We start from the raw sequence: 23,786 nt of genomic DNA on the forward strand, positions 1-23,786 counted from the left end.
ACATTGTGTGCCAGAACTAGTTCAGCTTGATAGAGCACTGGCAATTGAGGAGGTGCATTTCTGTTCAATGACTGTATAACTAAGGTTAATCAGTGTTCTGACTTTGAAATACCCTGCTTCATTTGGTAGGAAGCAATGCAGAATCAGGTGAATGCTAACCCAGAGAGAGCCAACCCTGTGACTAACCCTGTGACTGTGGCTGCTCCATTCATCTTCACCTCAGGAGAGGTAGTTAACCTCGCTAGCTTTGTTTCTTCAACCAGCACCAAAACAACCTCAGGTAATGGTCAATAACATGACATTGCTTTTAGACCTAAAATGAAGAGAACTCCAAGTTTTTCTAGAAATGAATGAATACTCTAAAGGTATGATACTCATCCTTTTTTGGGGGGGGTTGTAGGGTTTGAACTCCAGGGCATGGGTTCTGTCCCTGAGCTCTCTCGCTTAGGCCTCGTGCTCTACAGCTTTGAGCAACAACTCCACTTTTGGTTTTCTGGTGGTTGATTGGAGATAAGAATTTCATGGAGGGGCTGGGAAGGTGGCTCAGTGGTAGAGCACTTGCCTTGCATGCTTGAGGCCCTGGGTTCGATTCCTCAGCACCACATAAGCAGGGGAAAAAAAGCCGGAAGTGGCTCTGTGGCTCAAATAGTAGAGCGCTAGCTTTGAGCTGAAGAGCTGAGGGACAGCGCCCAGGCCCAGAGTTCAGGCCCCATGACTGGACCCCCCCACCAAAAAAAAAAAAAGAAAGAAAGAATTTCATGGACTTTTCTGCCTAGGCTGTCTTGGAACCATAATTCTCAGATTTCAGCCTCCTAAGTAGCTAGGATTACAGGCATGAGCCACTGGTGCCCAGCTGATACTCATTGTTTTGTTAACATATTCCCAAAACAGTGCTGGGGTTAAAGGTCAAGGTAGAGCACTTGCCTAGTATGTGCAAGGCCTGGGTATAAATCCCCCCCCCCAAAAAAAAAAAAAATCCTGAACAAAAGATTTATAAAAAGCTTCTGAAGCCAAGGCACTTATTCTTTCTGGGGGAAAGGAAGATCACACATTAGGATTATACATAAAGTACTTAAGTTAAAAGTAAAATATAAGCCGGGTGCCAGTGGCTCATGCCTTTAATCCTAGCTATTCAGGAGGGTGAGATCTGAGGATCACAGTTCAAAGCTAGCCCGGGCAGGAAAGTCCATGAGTCTCTCATCTCCAGTAAACCACTAGAAAACTGGAAGTGGCCCTGTGGCTCAAGTGGTAGAGTGCTGGCCTTGAGCTAAAGAGCTCAGGGACAGCGCCCAAGCCCAGAGTTCAAGCCCCACAACCAACCAAAAAAGAAAAAGTAAAATATAGCCAAATGCTAGTAACTTGCTATCTGAAGATCATGGTTTGAAGCCAGCCTGGTCAGACAAGTTCAAAGGACTTTGATCTATAGTTAACCAGCAAAAAGCTAGAAGTGAGCTGGGCATCAGTAAAAGTGAGCCTGTAATCCTGCTCAGGAGGTTGAGATCTAAGATCATGGTTCTAAGCCAGCCCAGTCAGGCAAGTCCATGAGACTCTTAACTCCAATTGACCACCAGGAAATCAGAGTGGAGCTTTGGTTCAAAGTGGTAGAGTGCTAGCCTTGAGCAAAAGAATCTCAGAGACAGCGCTTAGGCCCTGAGTTCAAGCTCCAGAACTGGCAGAAAAATAAATAAATAAAATAAATAAGAATAAATAAATATATTCCCAGTTAAATTGTGTAACATCAAAGAAGTATCTTTTTTTTTTCATACCAGTCCTGTGCCTTGAACTCAGCCTGTGCACTGTCCCTGAGCTTTTGTTCAAGGCTAAGTGCTCTACCACTTGGGCCATAGTTGCATAGTTTAGTAGAAATAAGAATCTCACAGGCTTGTCTGTCTGCCTTCAAACCACAGTCCTCAGATCTCAGCCTGAGTAGCTAGGATTACAGGCATGAGCCACCAGTGCCCAGCTAAAGGAAGTATCCTGAATGAGGTATTATTGAAAGGCAGTTTGATAAAACTGAAGAAACAGGTATACATATAGAATTTTAGACTTCAGACAGAAATATTTATTGATTGACTAACTAGTTGCTTGACATAGGAAAAGTACTTCTCTAATAAACCTTGTTTACATGTCCATGGAATTGGAATATAATGATACTTTCTTATAAGTTTCTTGTTGAGGCTTTGTATATCAGTATAATTTTATAACAATACTTCAATAATAGCTATGAAATGACATAGTGTTGGGCATGGTAGTGAACACCTATAATCCCAGCCTTTGAGAGGCCGATGTAAGAAGATTAATTGAGATTAAATGAGCCTGGGTTACATAGTGAGTTTGAGACCTACTTGGACTACATAGTAAGACGCCTCAAACAAATAACGACAAAAACCATATCACCAACCAAAAAAAGAAAGAAAAAGAAAATTTAACTTTTCAATGAAGGGTGACTATACCATGCCCACAAGGGGGCAATAGTGACTTTCATTTCATAGACTATCAATAGTTAAAGTCAATTTATTTCAATGGTTTAAAAAAATGTGCAGTTAAGGGCTGGGAATGTGGCTTAGTGATAGAGTGCTTGCCTAGCACGCATGAAGCCCAGGGTTTGATTCCTTACTACTACATAAACAGAAAAAGCCAGATGTGGTGCTGTGGCTCAGGTGGTAGAGTGCTAGCCTTGAGCAAAAGCAGCTCAGGGACAGTGCCCAGGCCCTGAGTTCAAGCCCCAGCGCTAACCAAAAAAGTAGTTAAATATATATACATATATATATATATACACACATATATATGTGTGTGTGTGTGTATATATATATATACATATATATGTGTGTGTATATATATATACATGTGATATATATATATATACACACATATATATGTGTGTGTGTATATATATATACATATATATGTGTGTGTATATATATATACATGTGTGTGTGTATATATATATATATATACATGTGTGTGTGTGTATATATATATATATATATACATTTGTAATCTAAAACATTCAAAACCTTTTGGTTCCTAGTGGTTTGGGTTATATTACTTAGAAGCAAGTGCTTTTATAATCCAAAAAGTCTTTTTTTTTTTTTTTTGGTCTGAGACCAGGACTCAAACTCAGGATCCATGCTTCCAACCTCCAGAAAGTCTTTAGAAGCTAATATTTATATGTTCAAAAACTCGTGAAAAGAGCTAGAGATGGTCTTTAGGTTAACTACTGAAATTTTTCTTATCTGATCTGGAATAAAGCCAAACATATTCTCAATAGAGATTCATTGCTTTGGTCCCTTTAGATGAGTATTGTTGTCAGTAGCTGTTGGCAGATCTTTTGCTTTTTCTGTGTTGACAACTGCAAATTGACATTGCTAAACAATCACATACTAGAGTTGACTTACCCATGCAGATAAGTTTATTTTTGCTGTGTGTCAGTACTAGAGTTTCAACTCAGGACTTGTGCTTGCTGGGCAGATACTCTACCACTTCAGCCATATCTCCAGCCCATTTAGCTTTAGTTATTTTTCCAATAGGGTCTCTCATTTATGCCCTATTATCCAGGAAGAATTGTGAGTTCTTATTTTAGCATTTGGTAAGACAGGCTAAATAATAAGATAGTTGTGCATTAACCAGGAAAATTCAGGGATAGGTAACTGAATGTTCCCCTATATGGGAGTCTTTAAATACATACAGAATCTTCTGGAGGTGAAACACTGTGCTCCACCCTTATCACTTAGTTCCCTGGGTTTTTTGAGAGAATTAGAATGAAATTGATATGGTATCGTGTCTCCCCCTCATTTCCACTGCAACAGTTATCATGCCAAGCTATCTACCATTTGTATGTATTTGTGTGCCTGTCCTGGGGCTTGAACTCAGGGCCTGGGCATTGTCCCTGAGCTTTTTTGCTCAAGGCTAGCACTCTGCCACTTGAGCCACAGCCCCACTTCTAGCTTTTTTTTTGGGGGGGGGGGAGGTAGCTTATTGGAGATAACAGTCTCATGGCTGGCAGGGTGCCAGTGGCTCATGCCTATAATCCTAGCTACTCAGGAGGCTGAGATCTGAGGATTGCCGTTCAAGGCCAACCTGGCAGGAAAGTCTGTGAGACTTTTACCTCCAGTAAACTACACAGAAAAAGCCAGACTTGACATTGAGGCTCAAGTGGTAGAGGGCTAGCCTTAGCACAAAGAGGCTCAGAGACAGCTCTCAGACCTTAAGTTCAAGCCCAAGGACCATCAAAAAAAAAAAAAAAAAATCTGGGAGGACACTGATGGTTTATGCCTGTAATCCTAGCTACTCCGGAGGCTGATATCTCAGGATCATTGTTTGAAGCCAGCCTGGGCAGAATAGTCCCCATGAGACTCTTACCTCCAATTAACCACTCAAAAACTAGAAGTGGCGCTGTGACTCAAGTGGTAGAGTGCTAGCCTTAAGCACAAAGAGGCTAGGCTCAGGAATAGCACCCAAGCCCTAAGTTCAAGCCCCACAACTGACCAAAAAAACAAAAAAAAAGTCTGACAGATTTTCCTGCCCAGGTTAGCTTCTGAGATCCTCAGATCTTATCTTCCTGAGTAGCTACAATTATAGGTCTGAGTGAGTGCCTGGCTCTACCTAACTGTTTAAAGTAAAAACCAGCAGGACATTGGTGGCTCAGGCCTGTAATCCTTGCTACTCAGAAGGCTGAGATCTGAGGATCACAGTTTGAAGTCAGCCCAGGAAGGAAAGTCTGTGAGAATCTTACCCTCAATCACCAGAAAACTGGAAGAGGTGCTGTGGCTTAAAGTGGTAGAGTGCTAGCCTTGAGCAAAAGAGCTCAGTGACAACACAACCCACAAAATAAATATATAAATAAGTTTACCAGTAAGTTTACTTACATTAGCCAGTTGGGTGTGAGTGACTCACAACTGTAATCTTAGCTACTCAGGAGGCTGAGGTGTGAGGATCACAGTTGGGAGGCAGCCTGGGCAGGAAAGTCCTGAGACTCTCTGGTTTCTGGTGGCTCACGCCTATAATCCTATCTATTCAGGAGGCTGAGATCTGAGGATTACAATTCTAAGCCAGCCTGGGCAGAAAACTCTGTGAGACTTTTTTTTTTTTTTTTTTTTTTTTGGTCCGGTTGTGGGGCCTGAACTCTGGGCCTGAGCACTGTCCCTCAGCTCTTTAGCTCAAGGCTAGTGCCCTACCACTTGAGCCACAGTGCCACTTCCGGCTTTTTTCTTTTTGCTTATGTGGTGCTGAGGAATCGAACCCAGGGCCTCAGGCATGCAAGGCAAGCGCTCTACCACTGAGCCAGCTTCCCAGCCCCTCTGTGAGACTCTTATCTCTAATTAACCACTCAGAAAACCAGAAAAAAGAAAATTCCATCTCCAAAATAACCAGCAAAAATCAGGGCTGGGTAGCCGGGCGCTGGTGGCTCATGTAAAGTCCATGAGACTCTGATCTCCAATAAACCACTAGAAAACTGAAAGTGGCACTGTGGGTCAAGTGGTAGAGCGCTCACCTTGAGCTGAAGAGCTCATGTCTAGCACAATGCAGTATTACTGAGCCCAGATCCCATTGGTGCATGCCTTTGCTCTAGAGACAGAGATCTGAGGATTGAGGTTCAAAGCCAGCATGGCAGACAAATTTGAGAAACTCTTACATCCGGCTAACCAGCAAAAAGGTGGTACTGGAAGAATGGCTTAAGTGGTTGAGTATTAGCCATGAGAAAAGGGAAAAAATGAAAAATAAAAAGGCTTAAGCGGTTGAGTATTAGCCATGAGAAAAAGGAAAAAATAAAAAAGCTGGTGCCAGTAGTTCACGCCTATAATCCTAGCTTCTCAGGAGGCCAAGATCTGAGGATCATGGTTCAAAGCCAGCTCCAGCAAGAAGCTCTTTGTTTTTGTTTTTGTTTTTTGTTTTTCTTTTGGGTCCGGTCGTGGGACCTAAACTCTGGGTCTGGGCACTGTCCCTCAGCTCTTCAGCTCAAGGCTAGTGCTCTACCACTTGAGCCACAGCGCCACTTCCGGCTTTTTTCTTTCTTTCTTTTTTTTTTTTTTTGCTTATGTGGTGCTGAGGAATCGAACCCAGGGCCTCTGGCATGCAAGGCAAGCGCTCTACCACTGAGCCACCTTCCCAGCCCCTGTCCCTCAACTCTTTAGCTCAAGGCTAGCACTCTAGCACTTTGAGCCACAGTGCCACTTCCGGTTTTCTGGTGGTTAATTGGAGATGAGTCTCACAGAGTTTCTTGCCCTGGCTGGCTTTGAACTGTGATCCTCAGATCTCAGCCTCCTGAGTATCTAGGATTACAGGTCTGAGCTGGCCTCTGTGAGTAAAAGGTTATAAATAGAGTTATTTAAAAGTTCATCAAGTCTAGCACTCAGGGGCAGAAGCAGGAAGCTTGTGAGTTCAAGGCTAGCCTGGACTATCTAATGAAATTGCCTCAGAAACAAAGCACATCATGGGCTATGGATGTAGCTCAACTGGCAGAACACTGGCATAGCATACACAAAGCCTAGGTTCAAACCTCAGTAGCACACACACAAAAAAATCATATTATAAAATAGATCAATTTGTATATTAATCCATTGTACTGCCAATGAAATGCCAGGTTTTTAACTGTCCTTGCACTAGAGATCAATATTATTCTCATCTTTCTAGCTGATGAACGGAGGTCGTATGGTAGAACAAAGGCAGGAAAAGCATGCTCCCTTTCCATACTTAGCTCAAGGTGAAGCATGCTTGTAAACCTGCTGCCAAGGAGAGATGTACAACCAGACTCATGAGTGGGTGGATTGTAGTCTGTTAAACTGCTAAAATGCTAAAATGCTCAGCATTGGCAGTGCTAAGAGAATGATCCAATTAGGAGATTGTAGTGGCTTACTACCAAGCATATTAAATTAATCCATTTTAAAGGAAAAACTGTTTTTTGTTGGTCATGGGGCCTGAACTCTGGGCCTGGGTGCTGTCCTCAGCTCTTCAGCTCAAGGTTAGCACTTTACCGCTTGAGCCACAGCACCACTTCTGGTTTTTTCTGCTTATGTAATGCTGAGGAATTGAACCCAGGGCCTCACTTATGCAAGGCAAGCACTCTACCACTGAGCCACCTTCCCAGCCCCCAGGGTAAAACTTTTAAAAGGTTTTGTTTTGTTGGTACTCTGGTTTGAACCCAGGGCCTCCTACTTGCTAGGCAGGAGCTCTACCACTTGAGCCACACTCTAGTTTCTTAAGAGTTTTGATACCATGATATCATTGGTTTGCATCATTTTGGATTAGAAAACAAAATTAAGAACATTAGTGAGAAAAGCTGAAGTTTTTAATACGCCATTTTCAGTTTGCCTCCATTTATTCACTCCGCTGCACCTCATTTGCCTTTTCTACTGAAATAGGTGACCCCCATGTATCAACAGTACAGTTCCCACATCCCACCACTTCAGTGCTGGCCACCCTCGCAGCCCTTGCTGAGGCTTCAGCCCCCTTCGCCAGCTCACACAGAGGTAGGTAAGGGATAGCTGCTGGGTGAATTTCCAGTCTTCTTTTGTTTTTAAATCTCCAGCAGATTTAATTTGCATGAAATATCAAAGAATTGTAGTTTAATTAAAGGAAGCTAGAGAAAAGGATATGGAATCACTGAATCAATGAGAAAGAGATAGTATCAGAGAGTTGAATAACAGAGAATGACTTATTTCTTTGTATTTTTACGAAAAATTGATTTGCCGGGGCTGGGAAGGTGGCTCAGTGGTAGAGTGCTTGCCTTGCTTGCATGCATGAGGCCCTGGGTTCGATTCCTCAGCACCACATAAGCAGAAAAAGCCAGAAGTAGGGCTGAGGCTCAAGTGGTGGAGCGCTAGCCTTGGGGTGAAGAGCTGAGGGACAGAGCTCAGGCCCAGAGTTCAGGCCCCATGACTGATTAAAAAAAAAATTGATTTGCCTTGACTAATAGTTTTGGATTGAAATGTTTTGTTTTAAATTCCTAGATTTTTAAAGATAATCTGTGCTGTGTTTTGACTAAAACTATCTTAGAACTATTCAAAGTAGCAGTCTAGATATCTTGTATTAAAGTACTAAAATATATACATTCTTAGCTGGGTGCTGGTGGCTCACGTCTGTAATCCTAGCTACTCAAGAGGCTGAGATCTTGAGGATCATGGTTCAAAGCCAGCTTGGGCAGGAAAATCTGTGAAACTCTTATCTCCAATAAACCACCAGAAAACCGGAAGTGGCACTGCAGCTAAAGTGGTAGAGCGCTCGCCTTGAGCTGAAGAGCTGAGAGACAGCATCCAAGCCCAGAGTTCAAGTCCCACGACCACAAAAATAAATAAATAAATTAAGTTAAATTAAATATACACATTCTTATTGTCTTACCCTGTGAACTTAATTTTGATGTGCTTTGGTTTTTGAACATGTTTTATTTTGGCATTTTCAATGGATTTATTTGAATCTATAGGTTATATCCCTTCTAATATTTAAAAACATAAAAGTTTCCAAATCACTTAGCCACAGATAGTTTAATGTAAAGGAAAACCTGGGGGCAGATTGTCAAAGGTAGGGCTCAGTAATCACCTAGAAATCTTTATAGAACTCTGATAGGGTTCTACTCTATAATAAATGAAAGCAGATTGCTCTGATTTCTTTGTGCTATTGACAGTAGGGTGATAAGAACACTCTTCTAATTCTAGTCTTATTTTTCTTACTATCAGTAACTATAAAGGATATCTGCTCAGATATGTATGAATGAGTGACATTGCTTGAGGAAAGGAAGTATTTTTTAAATTTATTTTTAATTAATTAAAATTTTTTTTGGTTGGTTGTGGGGCTTGAACTTGGCCTCGGTGCTGTCCCTGAGCTCTTCATCTCAAGGCGAACACTCTACCACTTGAGCCACAGTGCCACTTCCAGTTTTCTGGTGGTTTATTGGAGATAAGAGTCTCACTGAGCCGGGCGCTGGTGGCTCGTGCCTGTAATCCTAGCTACTCAGGAGGCTGAGATCTGAGGATCGCGGTTCAAAGCCAGCCCGGGCAGGAGAAACCGTGAGACTCCTATCCCCAATTAACCACCAGAAAACCGGAAGTGGTGCTGTGGCTCAAGTGGTAGAGCGCTCGCCTTGAGCTGAAGGCTGAGGGACAGCACCCAGGCCCAGAGTTCAAGCCCCACGGCCGACAAAAAAAAAAAAAAAAAAGAGTCTCACTGAGTTTCCTGCCTGGGCTGGCTTTGAACTACGATCCTCAGATCTCAGCCTCCTAAGTAGCTAGCATTACAGGCATGAGCCACCAGTGCCCAGCTTAATTTTTAATTTTTATTTTTTATTGTTATTATAAAGGTGATATGCAGAGAGGTAACAATTATGTAAGCCACATAATGAGTACATTTCTTTTTGGAAAGTAATACCCCTTCCTTCATTCTCTCTGTTTTTCCCTCCCATCCCAACCCACAAGTTATATAATTCATTTTCAGCAAAGTGTCTAGTGAGACCACTGTCACATTTGTTCACCTTAAATTTATCCATGCTGCTCTTTTATTTTGATCTTGGATAAATCATTTAACTTCACTAAGTCTTTAGTTTTCTCATCTCTGGCATGATAGTTGTATTAAATTATCAAGGCCCTTACATCTAACATTTAACTACTATTTCTTCCCAAGAAATGTAAGTACAACCAGGTGCTGGTGGCTCATACCGTACTCCTAGCTACTCAGGACGCTGAGATATGAGAATCTTAGTTTAAAGCTAGCTGAGGCAGGAAAGTCCCTGAGAATTGTACATCCATTTAATTACCAAAAAAGCCTGAAGTGAAGTATGACTCAAGAGGTAGCCTTGAGGACTGGGAATGTGGCTTAGTGGTAGAGTGTTTGCCTAGCATGCATGAAAACCTGAGTTTGATTCCTCAGTACTACATAAACAGAAAAAGGCCAGAAGTAGTACTGTGGCTCAAGTGATAAAGTGCTATCCTTTTTTTTTTTTTTTTTTTGTCGGTCATGGGGCTTGAACTCTGGGCCTGGGCGTTGTCCCTTAGCTCTTCAGCTCAAGGCGAGCGCTCTACCACTTGAGCTACAGCGCCACTTCCGGTTTTCTGGTGGTTTTATTGGAGATAGGAGTCTCACGGTCTCTCCTGCCCGGGCTGGCTTTGAACCGCGATCCTCAGATCTCAGCCTCCTGAGTAGCTAGGATTACAGGCGTGAGCCACCAGCGCCCGGCTTAAAGTGCTATCCTTGAGCAAAAGAAACTCAGGGACAGTGCCCAGACTCTGAGTTCAATCCCCAGAACTGGCTCAAAAAAAAAGGAGGGAGGGGAGAGAGAGAGAGAGAAAATCTTACCCACAGTGGTAGAAACTGTGTGTCTAATATTTCTTAGTGTGCTCAGATACTTAAACAAAATAGGAATTCAGTATACTTCATATAAAACTCTTAGAAAGGAACCTGCCACATAGTAAGTGGTAAATGTAATGCTTATTTGTTTATTTATTTTGCCAGTCCTGGGGCTTGAGCCCAGAGCCTGGGCACTATTATGGAACTTCTACTCAAGGCTAGCACCCTACCACTTGAGCCACAGTGCCACTTACGGCTTTTTCTGTTTATGTGGTACTTTGGAACTGAACCCAAGGCTTCATGCATGCTAGGCAGGGACTCTACCACGAAGCCACATTCCTAGCTCAACACTTATTTATATTACTGTTGATTTATCAGATGGGAAAGCTTTGTATCATATGTTTTTCTGTGAAACTTCAATCTTTTAATTACTATACATGGTAGTTTGTTAACTTGTTATTAAATGTTCTCATTTTATCTACTCTCATTTACAGTTATTTTTCTAAGTTTCATAGATATATTTAGACTTTTAAAATGTTTCTAGGGCTGAGAAGGTGGCTCAGTGGTAGAGCGCTTGCCTTGCATGCCTGAGGCCCTGGGTTCAATTCCTCAGCACCACATAAGCAAAAAGAAAAAAGCCGGAAGTGGCACTATGGCTCTAGTGGTAGAGCGCTAGCCTTGAGCTGAAGAGCTGAGGGACAGCGCCCAGGCCCAGAGTTCAGGCCCCATGACCGGACCCAAAAAAAAATAAAAATAAAAAAATAAAATGTTTCTAAAAATTGGTTCCAAGACAAATATATTGGGGAAACTCAACATATCTTACACATTGTAGGAGAATCACAATGTTCCTTAGCCTACTGAAGCCTCTGATACTTGCCACAAAACAAAAAAGTTTAAATATATTTAAATTAGGCCGGGCGCTGGTGGCTCATGCCTGTAATCCTAGCTACTCAGGAGCCTGAGATCTGAGGATCTCGGTCCAAAGCCAGCCGGGGCAGGAGAGACCGTGAGACTCCTATCTCCAATAAACCACCAGAAAACCGGAAGTGGCGCTGTAGCTCAAGTGGTAGAGCGCTGGCCTTGAGCGGAAGAGCTGAGGGACAGCGCCCAGGCCCAGAGTTCAAGCCCACGACTGACAAAAAAAAAAAAAAAAATATATATATATATATATATTTAAATTAGCATTTTGAAGATGTATTTATACATCAAACCCATCCATGTTGAAAGCAATTAGCATCTCAACAAAGACATTTCAGAAAATACATTCTAATCCATTCCCTATTTTCTTTTCTTCTCTGACTTAGCATTGTTCAGGAAAGCTTTTGTAAAGTATTGGGAATAACTTATTTTTTTCAGTTTTTCCTTTCTCTGAATAGTGTCTTTTTCTAAGAGAATGAAATTACACATTTTTTTTTTGTTGGTTGTGGGGTTTGAACTCCGGGCCTGGGCGCTGTCCCTCAGCTCTTCAGTTCAAGGCTAGCGCTTCACCACTTGAGAAACAGGACTACTTCTGGTTTTCTGAGTCGTTTATTGGAGATAGGAGACTCATGGACTTTCCTGCCCAAGCTGGCTTTGAACCATGATCCTCAGATCTCAGCGTTCCTGAATAGCTAGGATTACAGGTGTGAACCACCAGCTCCCAGCTGAAATTACATTCTTATTTTTTAAAAAGTTGAAATCTTAAATTTACTTTTGTTTTCTCTAGCTAATTCAGAGGAATTCATAGAGGGGAATTCTGTTGATTCATCAATCCATCAAGTGATGGGCAGTGGAGGCCAGAGAGTTATCACCATAGTGACGGATGGAGTTCCTCTGAGTAATATCCAAACGGCAATTCCTACTGGAGGCATTGGCCAGCCGTTCATTGTAACTATGCAAGATGGACATCAAGGTAAGTTATCGCCTATAGACAATTGTTTATTAAAAGATATTTTTAGGGGCTGGGAAGGTGGCTCAGTGGTAGAGTGCTTGTCTTGCATGCATGAGGCCCTGGGTTTGATTCCTTAGCACCACATAAGCAAAAAGAAAAAAGCCGGAAGTGGCGCTGTGGCTCAAGTGGTAGAGCTCTAGCCTTGTGCTGAAGAGCTGAGGGACAGCTCCCAGGCCCAGAGTTCAGGCCCCAGGATGGGACCCAAAAAAAAAAAAGAAAAAAAGCCGGAAGTGACACTGTGGCTCAAGTGGTAGAGCGCTAACCTTGAGCTGAAGAGCTGAGGGACAGCGCCCAGGCCCAGAGTTCAGGCCCCAGGACCAGACCCAAAAAAAAAAAAGGTATTTTAAGCCCGGTATGGTGGTACGTACCTGTAACCCCAGCTACTGAAGAGAGAGGCAAAAGGATGACAAGCTCAAAACCAGCCAGGTATATTTATGGGGACCCTATCTCAAAAGTAAAATACAAACAAAAAGACTTGGGGTATGGTTCAAGTAGTAGAGCATTTGCCTAGGATGTGTGAGGCCCTACATTCAATCCCAAATTCCACATAAAACTGTAAAAAAGGTATTTTAGACATTCAACAGTTCCCAAAAATGATCCATTAAGACAAATAGTAGTCTAGGTACTGGGAGGCTCACACCCATAAACCTGACTATTCAAGAAACTCAATATGGGGATCATAGAGGATCCAGTTAACTAGCAAAAAGCCAGAAGTACAAGTGTGGCTCAAGTGGTTGAGTGCCAGCTTTGAGTAAGAAAACCTAAGCAAGAATTGAGAGCCATGGGCTGGGAAGGTGGCTCAGTGGTAGAGCGTTTGCCTTGCATGCCTGAGGCCCTGGGTTCGATTTTTCAGCACCACATAAGCAAAAACAAAAAAAACCAGAAGTGGCGCTGTGGCTCAAATGGTAGAGCGCTAGCCTTGTGCTGAAAAGCTGAGGAACAGCGCCCAGGCCCAGAGTTCAGGCCCCACAACCAAAAAATAAATAAAAAAATAAAAAGAGGGGCTGGGAAGGTAGAGTGCATGCCTTACAATCATGAGGCCCTGGGTTCGATTCCTCAGCACCACATAAACAGAAAAAGCCGGAAGTGGCGCTGTGGCTCCAGTGGTAGAGCACTAGCCTTGAGCTGAAGAGCTGAGGGACAGCTCCCAGACCCAGAGTTCAGGCCCCATGACCGGCAAAAAAATAAAAAATAAAAAATAAAATAAAAAGAATTAGTCCTGCTGGGTCTGTAATCCTAGCTACTCAGGAGGCTGAGATCTGAGGATTGAGGTTCAGAGCCAGACAAGGCACGAAAGTACATGCGACTCTATCTCCAATTAACCACCAAATGCTGGAAATGGAGGCTGAACTCAAGTAGTAGAGTGCCATCTTTAAGTGAAAAAGCTCTGGACAATGCATCTAGACCCTTAGATCAAGTCCCAGTACTGGCACAAAACAACAACAAAAAATAGACAAAGAAGTGGTACTGTGGCTCAAGTGGTAGAGTGCTAGCCTTGAGCAAAAGAAGCTCAGGGACAGTGCCCAGGTCCAGAGTTCAGGCCCCAGGACTGGCCAAAAACAAAACAATAAAAATACTATTTGCTACCGAGAGCTGATGGCTTACACCTGTAATCCTAGCTACTCAGGAGGCTAAGATCTGAGAATTGCAGTTCAAAGCCAGCCCAGGCAGGAAACTCTGTGAGACTCTTTATCTCCAATAAACCACTAGAAAACCAGAAGTGGTACTGTGACTGAAGCAGTAGAGTGCTGGCCTTGAGCTGAAGAGCGAAGGGATAATGCCCAAGTCCAGAGTTCAAGCCCCACGACCAGCAAAAAGAAATATTAAAAAAAAATAATATTTGCCAAGCACTGGTGACTCACACCTGTAATTCTAGCTACTGAGGAGGCTGAGATCTGAGGATTTTCTGCCAGCCTGGGCAGAAAAGTTCCTGTGAGACTCTAATCTCCAATTAATCACTGAAGAACCAGAAGTGGTACTGTGGCTCAAAATGGTAGAGCACTAGCCTTCAGCAAAAGAATTCAGGGATAGCGCCCAGGCCCTGAGTTCAAGCACCAAGACCAAACAAAAAAAAGAACAAATAATAGAACCAGGTAGCTCATGCCTGTAATCCTAGCTACTCAGGTAGCTGAGACCTCTAGGACCACAATTCAAGGTTAGTCTGGGCAGAAATGTCCTTGAAGGTCTGTCTCTAAATAACCAGCAAAAAGCAGGACTGGAAGGCATGTCTCAAGTGGTAAAGCACCAGCCAAAGAAGCCCAGCAAGTACAAGGATCTGCAAAAAACAAAAAAACGACTAATAGTGAGAGCAGGAGAATGCCAGATACAAAGAATCTCTCAGAAAAGAAACAGTCTGATAAGAAGCAGTCTGATAAAAGCTCTTTCTCAGGCTGGGAATGTGGCTTAGTGGTAGACTGCTTGCCTAGCATGAATGAAGCCCTGGGTTCCATTCATCAGTACAACATAAACAGAAAAAGCCAGAAGTAACACTGTGGCTCAAGTGGTGGAGTAATAGCCTTGAGCAAAAGACGCTCAGGGACAGTGCCCAGGCTCTGAATTCAAGCCCCAGAATTGGCAAAAACAAAAAACAACAACAACATAAAACACTAGTTCTCGGGCTGGGAAGGTGGCTCAGTGGTAGAGCGCTTGCCTTGCATGCATGAGGCCCTGGGTTCGATTCCTTAGTACCACATAAGCAGAAAATAAAAAAGCCGGAAGTGGTGCTATGGCTCAAGTGGTAGAGCGCTAGCCTTGAGCTGAAGAGCTGAGGGACAGCACCCAGGCCCAAAGTTCAGGCCCCACAAGTGGACCTCTCTCTCTCTCTCTCTCTCTCTCTCTCTCTCTCTCTCTCTCTCTCTCTCTCACACACACACACACACACACACACACACACACACACACACACACACACACACACACACACACACACACACACACACACACACACACACACACACACACACACACACACACACACACACACACACACACACACACACACACACACACACACACACACAGCCATAACTTACCTGTTGACTCTATTTTTATCCCTAATTTTCTTTTTCTTTCTTTCTTTCTTTCTTTCTTTTTTTTTTGGTCATGGGGCTTGAACTCTGCTGGGCCTGGGCGCAGTCCCTGAGTTCTTCAGCTCAAGGTGAGCACTTTACCACCTGAGCACAGCACCACTTCCACACCTGTGGATTCTAAGACCCCAGAGATATCAAAAACAATGTATCAGGATATATTTCACTTCAGTTTTTGTTTTTTGTTTTTGTTTGTTTTTTTGGGTCCAGTCATGGGCCTGAACTCGGCTTGGGCACTGTCCCTCAGCTCTTCAGCTCAAGGCTAGCGCTCTACCACTTGAGCCACAGTGCCACTTCCGGCTTTTTTCTTTTTGCTTATGTGGTGCTGAGGAATCAACCCAGGGCCTCATGCATGGAAGGCAAGCGCTCTACCACTGAGCCACCTTCCCAGCCCCCTTCACTTCATTTTTTTTTTTTTTTTTGTAAAAAGCAAAACTAGCCAGGCACTGGTGGTTCACGCCTGTAATCCTAATTACTCAGAAGGCTAAGTTCTGAGGATTGCAATTCAAAGCCAGCCCAGGCAGGAAACTCTGTGAGACTCTTATCTCTAATTACCACCAGAAAACTGGAAGTGGCACTGTGGCTGAAGTAGTAGAGCGCTAGCCTTGAGCTGAAGAGCTGAGGGACAGCGCCCAGGCCCAGAGTTCATGCCCCAGGACTGACCAAAAAAAACCAAAAACAAAAACAAAGCTTCTTTGTTTTATTATGTATTCATCACTTCCAATTGGTGTCCTTTGGCTTATAGTTCTAACTGTACCTGCTGGTCAGGTTGCAGAGGAGACTATAATTGAAGAGGAAGAAGAAGAGGCAGAGAAGTTGCCACTGACAAAGAAAGCAAGGATGGAAGAATTAATAAACAATGTGGATGAGAGCAAGGTAATGTAATTTTTAGAAGAAAAGAGAAGCCAGGCATGGTGGCTCATGCCTATAATCCTAGCTACTCAGGAGGCTGAGATCTGAGGATTGTGGTTCAAGGCTGCTTGGGCAGGAAAGGCCAGGAGACTCTTATCTCCAATAAGCAACTCAGAAAACCGGAAGTGGAAGTGGTGCTGTGGCTCAAGTGGTAAAGAGCTAGCCTTGAGCTGAAGAGCTCAGGGACAGTGCCCAGGCCCAGAGTTCAAGCCCCACGACCGATCAAAAAAAAAAGAAAGAAAAAGAAAAGAGAAAACCCAAAACTGTAACTATTAAGCTCTGAACCTTTCTTCATTTTTTTTATCTACTTTCTGGATAATATGTGATATGATGTGGGTAATAAGGATTAAGAAATGTTTACCATGTGGTGACACGGTTCACTTTACAGGAAGGCAGTGAAAGAGAATTACTACAGCAGCAACTCCAGGAGGCCAATCGAAGAGCTCAAGAATACCGACACCAGCTCCTAAAGAAAGAGCAGGAGGCAGAACAGTACCGCCTTAAGCTAGAGGCTATGGCCCAACACCAGCCTAATGGAGTTGATTTCACTGTGGTTGAAGAGATAGCTGAAGTGGACACTGTAGTAGTAACAGAGGGGGAGGTGGAAGAAAGAGAAACAGAAGTGAGGAGGTCAGGAGGCACCACAGAAAACAACATTGGAGTTTCCATAGAAACTGTTTCATCTTAACATGCAGGGGCCACAACTTGCATTGAGTACATCTTGTTCCTTTTAAGAAGAAAATACAAAGACAAACGAATAAAAATTAAGAATGGAGCTGGTTTCCAGTGGCTCACGCCTGTAATCCTAGCTACTCAGGAGGCTGAGATCTGAGAATTGTGGTTCAAAGCCAGCCCGGACAGGAAAGTCCATGAAACTCCAATAAACCACCAGAAAACCTGCAGTAGCTCTGTGGCTCTAGTGGTAGAGCGCTAGCCTTAAGCTGAAGAGTTTAGGGACAGCTCCCAGGCTCAGTTCAAGCCCCACGACCACACACACAAAAAAAATAATAATTAAGAATGCCTGACGCCGGTGGCTCATGCCTGTAATCCTAGGTACTCAGGAGGCTGAAATCTGAGGATTGTGATTCGAAGCCAGCCTGGGCAGGAAACGCTGTGAGACTCTTACCTCCAATTAACCACCAGAAAACCAGCAGTGACACTGTGGCTCAAGTAATAGAGCACTAGCCTTCAGCTGAAGAGCTGAGGGACAGCACCCAGGCCCAGAGTGCAAGTCCCACGACTGACCAAAAAAAGAAAAAGAACATATTTAAGAAGAAAACTATAGCAAGATACAGTGGTTGGGCCCACGAAGGCTCTGTATGCAACTGGAAAATTCAAAGCCATATTTGGAAACACTTCTAAGGGACCCAACTTATTAGGACCAAATTTCTCAGCTATCGTGAATGCTTTAAGCATAGAAGCAAATGTGTGCTGAATGTTGTAAGTTGATTATTTTTATAAATAACTGGTTTTATATAAAAAGGTTTCAAAATAATACTTCTAATATACACACACGAAGAGCCTTTAATAATTGTGCCTGAGCCGGGCACTGGTGGCTCACGCCTGTAATCCTAGCTACTCAGGAGGCTGAGATCTGAGGATCGCGGTTCAAAGCCAGCCCGGGCAAGAGAGACCGTGAGACTCCTATCTCCAATAAACCACCAGAAAACCGGAAGTGGCGCTGTAGCTCAAGTGGTAGAGCACTCGCCTTGAGCTGAAGAGCTGAGGGACAGTGCCCAGGCCCAGAGTTCAAGCCCCACGACCGACAAAAAAAAAATAATAATAATAATTGTGCCTGAAAATTTCAAGTTACCTAATGCCTTTTGCCTTATATCTTTGGAACTGATTAGCAGGGAGATTAGAAGCAAACTTTGGGGAAATAAAAAGGAATGTATTCTACTTCTAAAGAATGAGGCACTCTCAACTATCCTGAGGTAATTTTACCAAAAATAAATTATGAGCTTGGAATGGTGGTGTACATCAATAATCCCAGCACTCAGGAGACTTAGGTAGTAGGCCAGCCAGGACTACATAACTAAGCTCTGTCTCCATTATGTGTCCATAGCTCAGATATCAGTTTAAAAAGTGGGAATATTGCTGGAGATGTAATTCAGTGGTAGAATGGGCACCTAGCATGGATAAAGCTGGGTTCTATTTCTAGCAACATATACATAATTTTAAAAAAAATAGCTGAGTGAGAGTGACTCTTGCCTATAATTCTAATTACTTGGGAGGCTGAGACTTAAAGGGTTGATGTTTGAAGCCAGACCTGGCAGAAAAGCACAGCACACAGTCTCCAGTTAGCCAGCAAAATACCAGACTGGAGGTTTAATAGAGGACCAGCTATGAGCAAGAAAGCCCTGCAAGAACACGAGGCCATAAGTTCAGGCCCCAGTACTGGCACAAAGAAGAAAAAAAAATCTGAAATCAAAAAATTTAAAACTATAAAGAACACTTGTTTATGTGGGAGAAGTGTTGTATATAAAACCCAAGTCCTCTGTCTATAGTTTCAGAGTGCTGGAAAACGGCCAACAAGAGGCTTATTGGGCTGTGAAACTAGTCTTGATATAAAAACTTAACATTGACTGTATTGTAGAAAATTGTAATCAGGAGGATAGTCTGAACAACTTGTTTCCAGACATTTATTTATATAAAATTGAACTCAAACTCTTTAATTTTAGAAATTTTGTTGAATCTCCTGTCATTTAGGATACATGGACTTTTCTATGGCCCTGTATCTTACATGCAAAAAAAAGTCATGGAGTAGAGATGATGAATGCTGATGACTATCATTTTCATTTCCATTTGATTTTGAGTGAGTAAATCACTCTGTTTCTCTAAGCTTGGGCCTAATACAGAGCTTTATGCCTTCTCAGTATGTATGACCAGGGGAATAGCAACTATTCGTGTGATAAAGTAAGAAACCAGTGTCTGACCCCTTTGTCTACCTTCCTCCTTTTTCTCCCACTGCCTACTCCATCTGTCCAGAGGCTTTGGTTAAGTGGTTTCATTGCTCGGTTTTCTTGGTATGTCAGCATGAGGGTTTAAAAAAGAAAGAGAGAAAGGGATGGAGAGAGAAAAGTTGTGAGGAGGTTACATTGGATAGATTATTGCCTTTGAAATCCAGCCCTCACCATTTTAGACTTGCTTGCTTGTTTGTAAATGAGAAGAAACTTGAGAGAAACTTTTTTTTTTGGGGGGGGGGCAGTCTTGGGGCTTGAACTCAGGGCCTGGCACTGTCCCTAGTTTCTTTTGCTCAAGGCTAGCAGTCTACCACTGGAGCCACAGCACCACTTCCAGGGCTTCATGCATGCTATGTGAGCACTTACCACTAATCCACATTCCCAGCCCCCAAGTAAACATTTGAATGATTGTTTAGAATATGGTTTTCTTAATTAAAGGTCATGGGGAAAACATGCTTTTTTTTTTTTTTTTTGTGCCAGTCCTAGGACTTGAACTCAGGGCTTGGACCCTGTTTTGAGCTTTTTTTTTCTTTTTTCTTTTTTGGGTCCGGTCGTGGGGCTTGAACTCTGGGCCTGGGCGCTGTCCCTCAGCTCTTCAGCTCAAGGCTAGCGCTCTACCACTTGAGCCACAGTGCCACTTCCAGCTTTTTTCTTTTTGCTTATGTGGTGCTGAGGAATCGAACCAGGGCCTCAGGCATGCAAGGCAAGCACTCTACCACTGAGCCACCTTCCCAGCCCCTTGAGCTTTTTTTTTTTTACTCAAGGCTAGCACTCTACCATTTGAGCCACAGCTCTACTTCAGGCTTTTTTTGGTGGTTAATTGGAGCCCAAGCAGGCTTTTAACTGTGATCCTCAGATCTCAGCCTCCTGAGAAGCTGGGATTACAGGCATGAGCCACCAGCACCAATCAAACACATGGATTTTTAATTTGGAAAAGAATTTGACAAGTGGGAAGTGGCACTGTAGCTCAAGTGGTAGAGCACTAGCCTTGAGCTGAAGAGCTGAGGGACAGTGCTCAGGCCCAGAGTTCAAGCCCCACGACTGACCTTAAAAAAAAAGAATTTGACAAGTTAACTTGATTCTCTTTACCTTGATTAGTGAAGTAATTTGTAGTGTTTCAAGTTGCAGAATCATTTTGGGCTCAAAATACACTGAAAATATAATTCCCAAAACCAAATTTAGCAAACAGAATTGGCTTAGAGGCATTTAGAGAAAGGATTGGTTTTGAAACTAATCTTGGCTTCTAGCCACCTAAGCTAGGTTTTCTCTGTGGTTTTGAGTACCTAGCACTTCCAAAATGCATCAATAAGAGAAAAAGTGAAATTGTATCTGCTATCAAATTATCCTGTTCCCATTTGAAGTGCTTTTTTTTTTTTTCTTCTGTGTCCCTTTGGAAATCAAGTGCTAATAATTAGGCTGTTATGTACAGCATTTCAAACCTTAGCTTAACTACAAGGACCAAGAATCATTTTAGATGTTAGTTGTTTTTGTTCTTTGTGTACATGTTGGTTTTACTCCTCCTCCACCATTAAGGGAGAGTAGAGGTTAACCCAACACACCCAAGTCTAACCACCTCATTCTGTGGGCTATACTGATTGGGGATGGTGAGTATCCATCTGACACTCTCTTTCCTGCATAAAGAGTCTCCACCTATAAGGAGAATTGTAAAAGATATGTTTGCACTAAAAAAAAAAAAAAAAAAAAAAAAAACCTGTAATAGCCGGGCGCTGGTGGCTCACGCCTGTAATCCTAGCTACTCAGGAGGCTGAGATCTGAGGATCGTGGTTCAAAGCCAGCCCGGGCAGGAGAGACCCTGAGATTCCTATCTCCAATAAACCACCAGAAAAATCGGAAGTGGCGCTGTAGCTCAAGTGGTAGAGCGCTCGCCTTGAGCTGAAGAGCTGAGGGACAGCGCCCAGGTCCAGAGTTCAAGCCCCACGACCGACAAAAAAAAAAAACCTGTAATACAGGTCAAGTCATTTTTGACAATAGAGTAAGAAAGAAGTTTGTTAGAGAAAAGGTAGGGAGGGAGAGAATGGAAATGTTTGAAAGAGGTGCACAGGAATAGGCCGTTTAACATCCCAGAGAAGGGACATAGGATTTGATCTCCAGTTATATTACCATGGAGAGGGGGGTGGGTCAGGATGCCTTCAAGTAGTTAGAAATTAAATATTGAAGACTGGAGGTGTGGCTCAAACGGTAGAGGGCTAACCTGGAGCAAGAGTAAGAGTGCAAGACCCTGAGTTCAGGCCCCAGTAACACATGTGTGCGTGCGCGCACGCAGGCACACACACACACACACACACACAAGAAAAAAATTAAATATTGAAGGGTTAGACCATTAATCCCAGCATTCAGAAAGCTGAGGTTGGAGACCAGCCTGGACTACATAGAAATATTGTCTGAAAATAAAAGATAAATTTGAAAGGAGTGGGGCGGGGGGGGGGGGGGTGGCGGAGAAAGCTGGGTACAGGTGGCTCATGTCTGTAATCCTAGTAACTACTCTGGAGGCTGAGATCTGAGGACCACAATTTGAATCCAACCCAGACAAAAGGATCCAATTAACCAGCAAAAAGCCAGAAGAGCTGCCAGAAGTGGAGCTGTGACTCAGGTTTGGTAGAGCACTGGAGTGAAAAAGCTAGAAGACAGCACTGAGGCCTCAGTTCAAGCCTCAGTTACCAGCATAAAAAAGTAAATAGCGAACAAACTAGTGCACTACCATTTTATGACTTTACATAATTCAATCAGTCATGGAAGTCATTAAGATGTGGCTTAATTCTTTCAGTTTAGAAGATTCCAGCTGTTTTTGTTTTGTCAGTTATAAGGCTTGAACTTAAGGTCTGGGCAATGTCCTTACGCTTTTTCCTTCAAGTCTAGAGCTCTACCATTTTGAGCCACAGTGCCATTTCCAGTTTTCTGATAGTTAATAACCTTTCCCACCCAGGCTGCCTTTGAATCACAATCCTCAGATCTCAGCCTCCTAAGTAGTTAGGAGCCACCAACACCTGGTGATACTTTTTTTTTTTTTTTGGGGGGGGGGTCCGTCATGGGGCCTGAACTCTGGGCTTGGGCACTGTCCCTCATCTCTTCAGTTCAAGGCTAGCGCTCGGGCAGGGAATGTAGCTCAGTGGTAGAGCACTTGCCTTGCATGCCTGAGGCCCTGGGTTCCATTCCTCAGCACCACATAAACAGAAAAAGCCGGAAGTGGTGCTGTGGCTCAAGTGGTAGAGCGCTAGCCTTTTTTTTTGGGGGGGGGGGGTCTGGTCCTGGGACAGTGCCATTTCTGGCTTTTTCTGTTTATGTGGTGCTGAGGAGTCGAACCCAGGGACTCATTCATGCAAGGTAAGAACTCTACCACTGAGCCACCTTCCCAGCCCCCCTCCTTTTTTTTTTTTCTTTTTGGCGTAGTTGGTTTATTGAGAATCATCAGACAAGTAGTCCAGAGTTGGCGTTTGAACCAGAAGAACTTGGAGTTTAGAGTGGTGCTTGCTTTAAAATAATGCTGCTTTAGCAATATCAGTATTAATGTCAGGAATTTTGACCCTATGTTTGCATTTTGGTCTTAAGCCTTTGCTGTAAAAAGATGGAAAAAAAGAATTTTAATACTTCTGTTCTTATTCCTAACTTCAGGGAAATTAATTGTAAATGTATAAATATACATTCCCTTCCCGTGCCTAACTTTGTGGGACCTCTAAGTTGTAATGCCAGAGTTAAGATATCTTGATTGAACTGTAAGAATATTTGGCTATAGGGTTACCTGTTTTGAACTCAGTGCCTTAAAAGATACTTTTTTTTGTCAAATATTATTATTTTTTACTTTGATTTCCCTCTACTTCAGCTTTACTATTGCATTAAATGTTTGTCTACTCAATAATACTAGAAATCTGTGACATACAAAGTGATTTCCTTTTTTATACTGATATAAAAGAAATTTACTAGCTAACTCCATTTGTTTGGTATTGAATGATAGGTAGTTTTTATATGTATTTCTAGATGTAAGTTAGTGTACATGTTTGTAAATATATATATATATGGATTTTCCCACTATTGTTCATTTTAGGTTCATCTCTAAATTACCTGGTATAACCTGGAAATTTTAAATTTAATGAAACACAGAGGTTTCTTTATATCCAATGAATGGGCTGAAAATGAGGAAGACTGCTTTACCTTGCCCTTCTCTGTCAAGCAGTAAAGAGAAACCCAAGGGGTGAAGTCTCAGGGAGAGCCAGTGCCTGGTTGTGAAGGGAATTATTGCCAAGTGCTGGTGGCTCATTCCTGTAATCTTAGCTACTCAGGAGGCTAAGATCTGAGGATCAAGGTTTGAAGCCAGCTTGGGCAGACAAATCCTAGAGACTTGTATCTCCAGTTAACCAGCCAAAAAGCTGGAAGTAGAGATGTGGCTTACATGGTAGAGTTCAAGCCCCAGAAAAACAACATTAAAAAGTTATAAATAAATGGAATTGATTAGCCAACAGTGTGATGACATGATGTATGCAGAAAGGTTGAGAGTTCTACTTTTACTCCTATGGAAGATACTTTGACACAAAATCCCTTATACATCCCAGCAAGTCAGAAGTCTCCCGATAAACTGTCATGGTAAAAGGAACAGAACAAACATTC

At 42.8% G+C, this 23,786-nt stretch overlaps 1 protein-coding gene across 2 annotated transcripts in view; it reads left to right on the plus strand.

Moving 5' to 3' along the window:
• Nucleotides 1-21,614, plus strand: part of LOC138821500 (GA-binding protein subunit beta-2-like) — a 45,249-nt gene extending 23,635 nt beyond the window's left edge. Inside the window, exons 5-9 of one of the 2 annotated variants that reach the window (XM_070013793.1) lie at nucleotides 130-280; nucleotides 7,362-7,469; nucleotides 11,981-12,166; nucleotides 16,037-16,167; nucleotides 16,592-21,614. In XM_070013793.1, coding sequence (XP_069869894.1) covers nucleotides 130-280; nucleotides 7,362-7,469; nucleotides 11,981-12,166; nucleotides 16,037-16,167; nucleotides 16,592-16,891 — 876 coding nt within the window. In that variant the 3' untranslated portion in view covers nucleotides 16,892-21,614. The remainder of the gene's footprint in view (nucleotides 1-129; nucleotides 281-7,361; nucleotides 7,470-11,980; nucleotides 12,167-16,036; nucleotides 16,168-16,591) is intronic. The other variant, XM_070013794.1, reaches the window with a different exon arrangement.
• The last annotated feature ends 2,172 nt before the right edge of the window (nucleotides 21,615-23,786 follow it).

Source organism: Dipodomys merriami, unplaced genomic scaffold, assembly GCF_024711535.1.
Source record: "Dipodomys merriami isolate MVZ:Mamm:240054 unplaced genomic scaffold, mDipMer1.0.p SCAF_92, whole genome shotgun sequence".
In the NCBI taxonomy this organism is placed as follows: Eukaryota; Metazoa; Chordata; class Mammalia; order Rodentia; family Heteromyidae; genus Dipodomys; species Dipodomys merriami.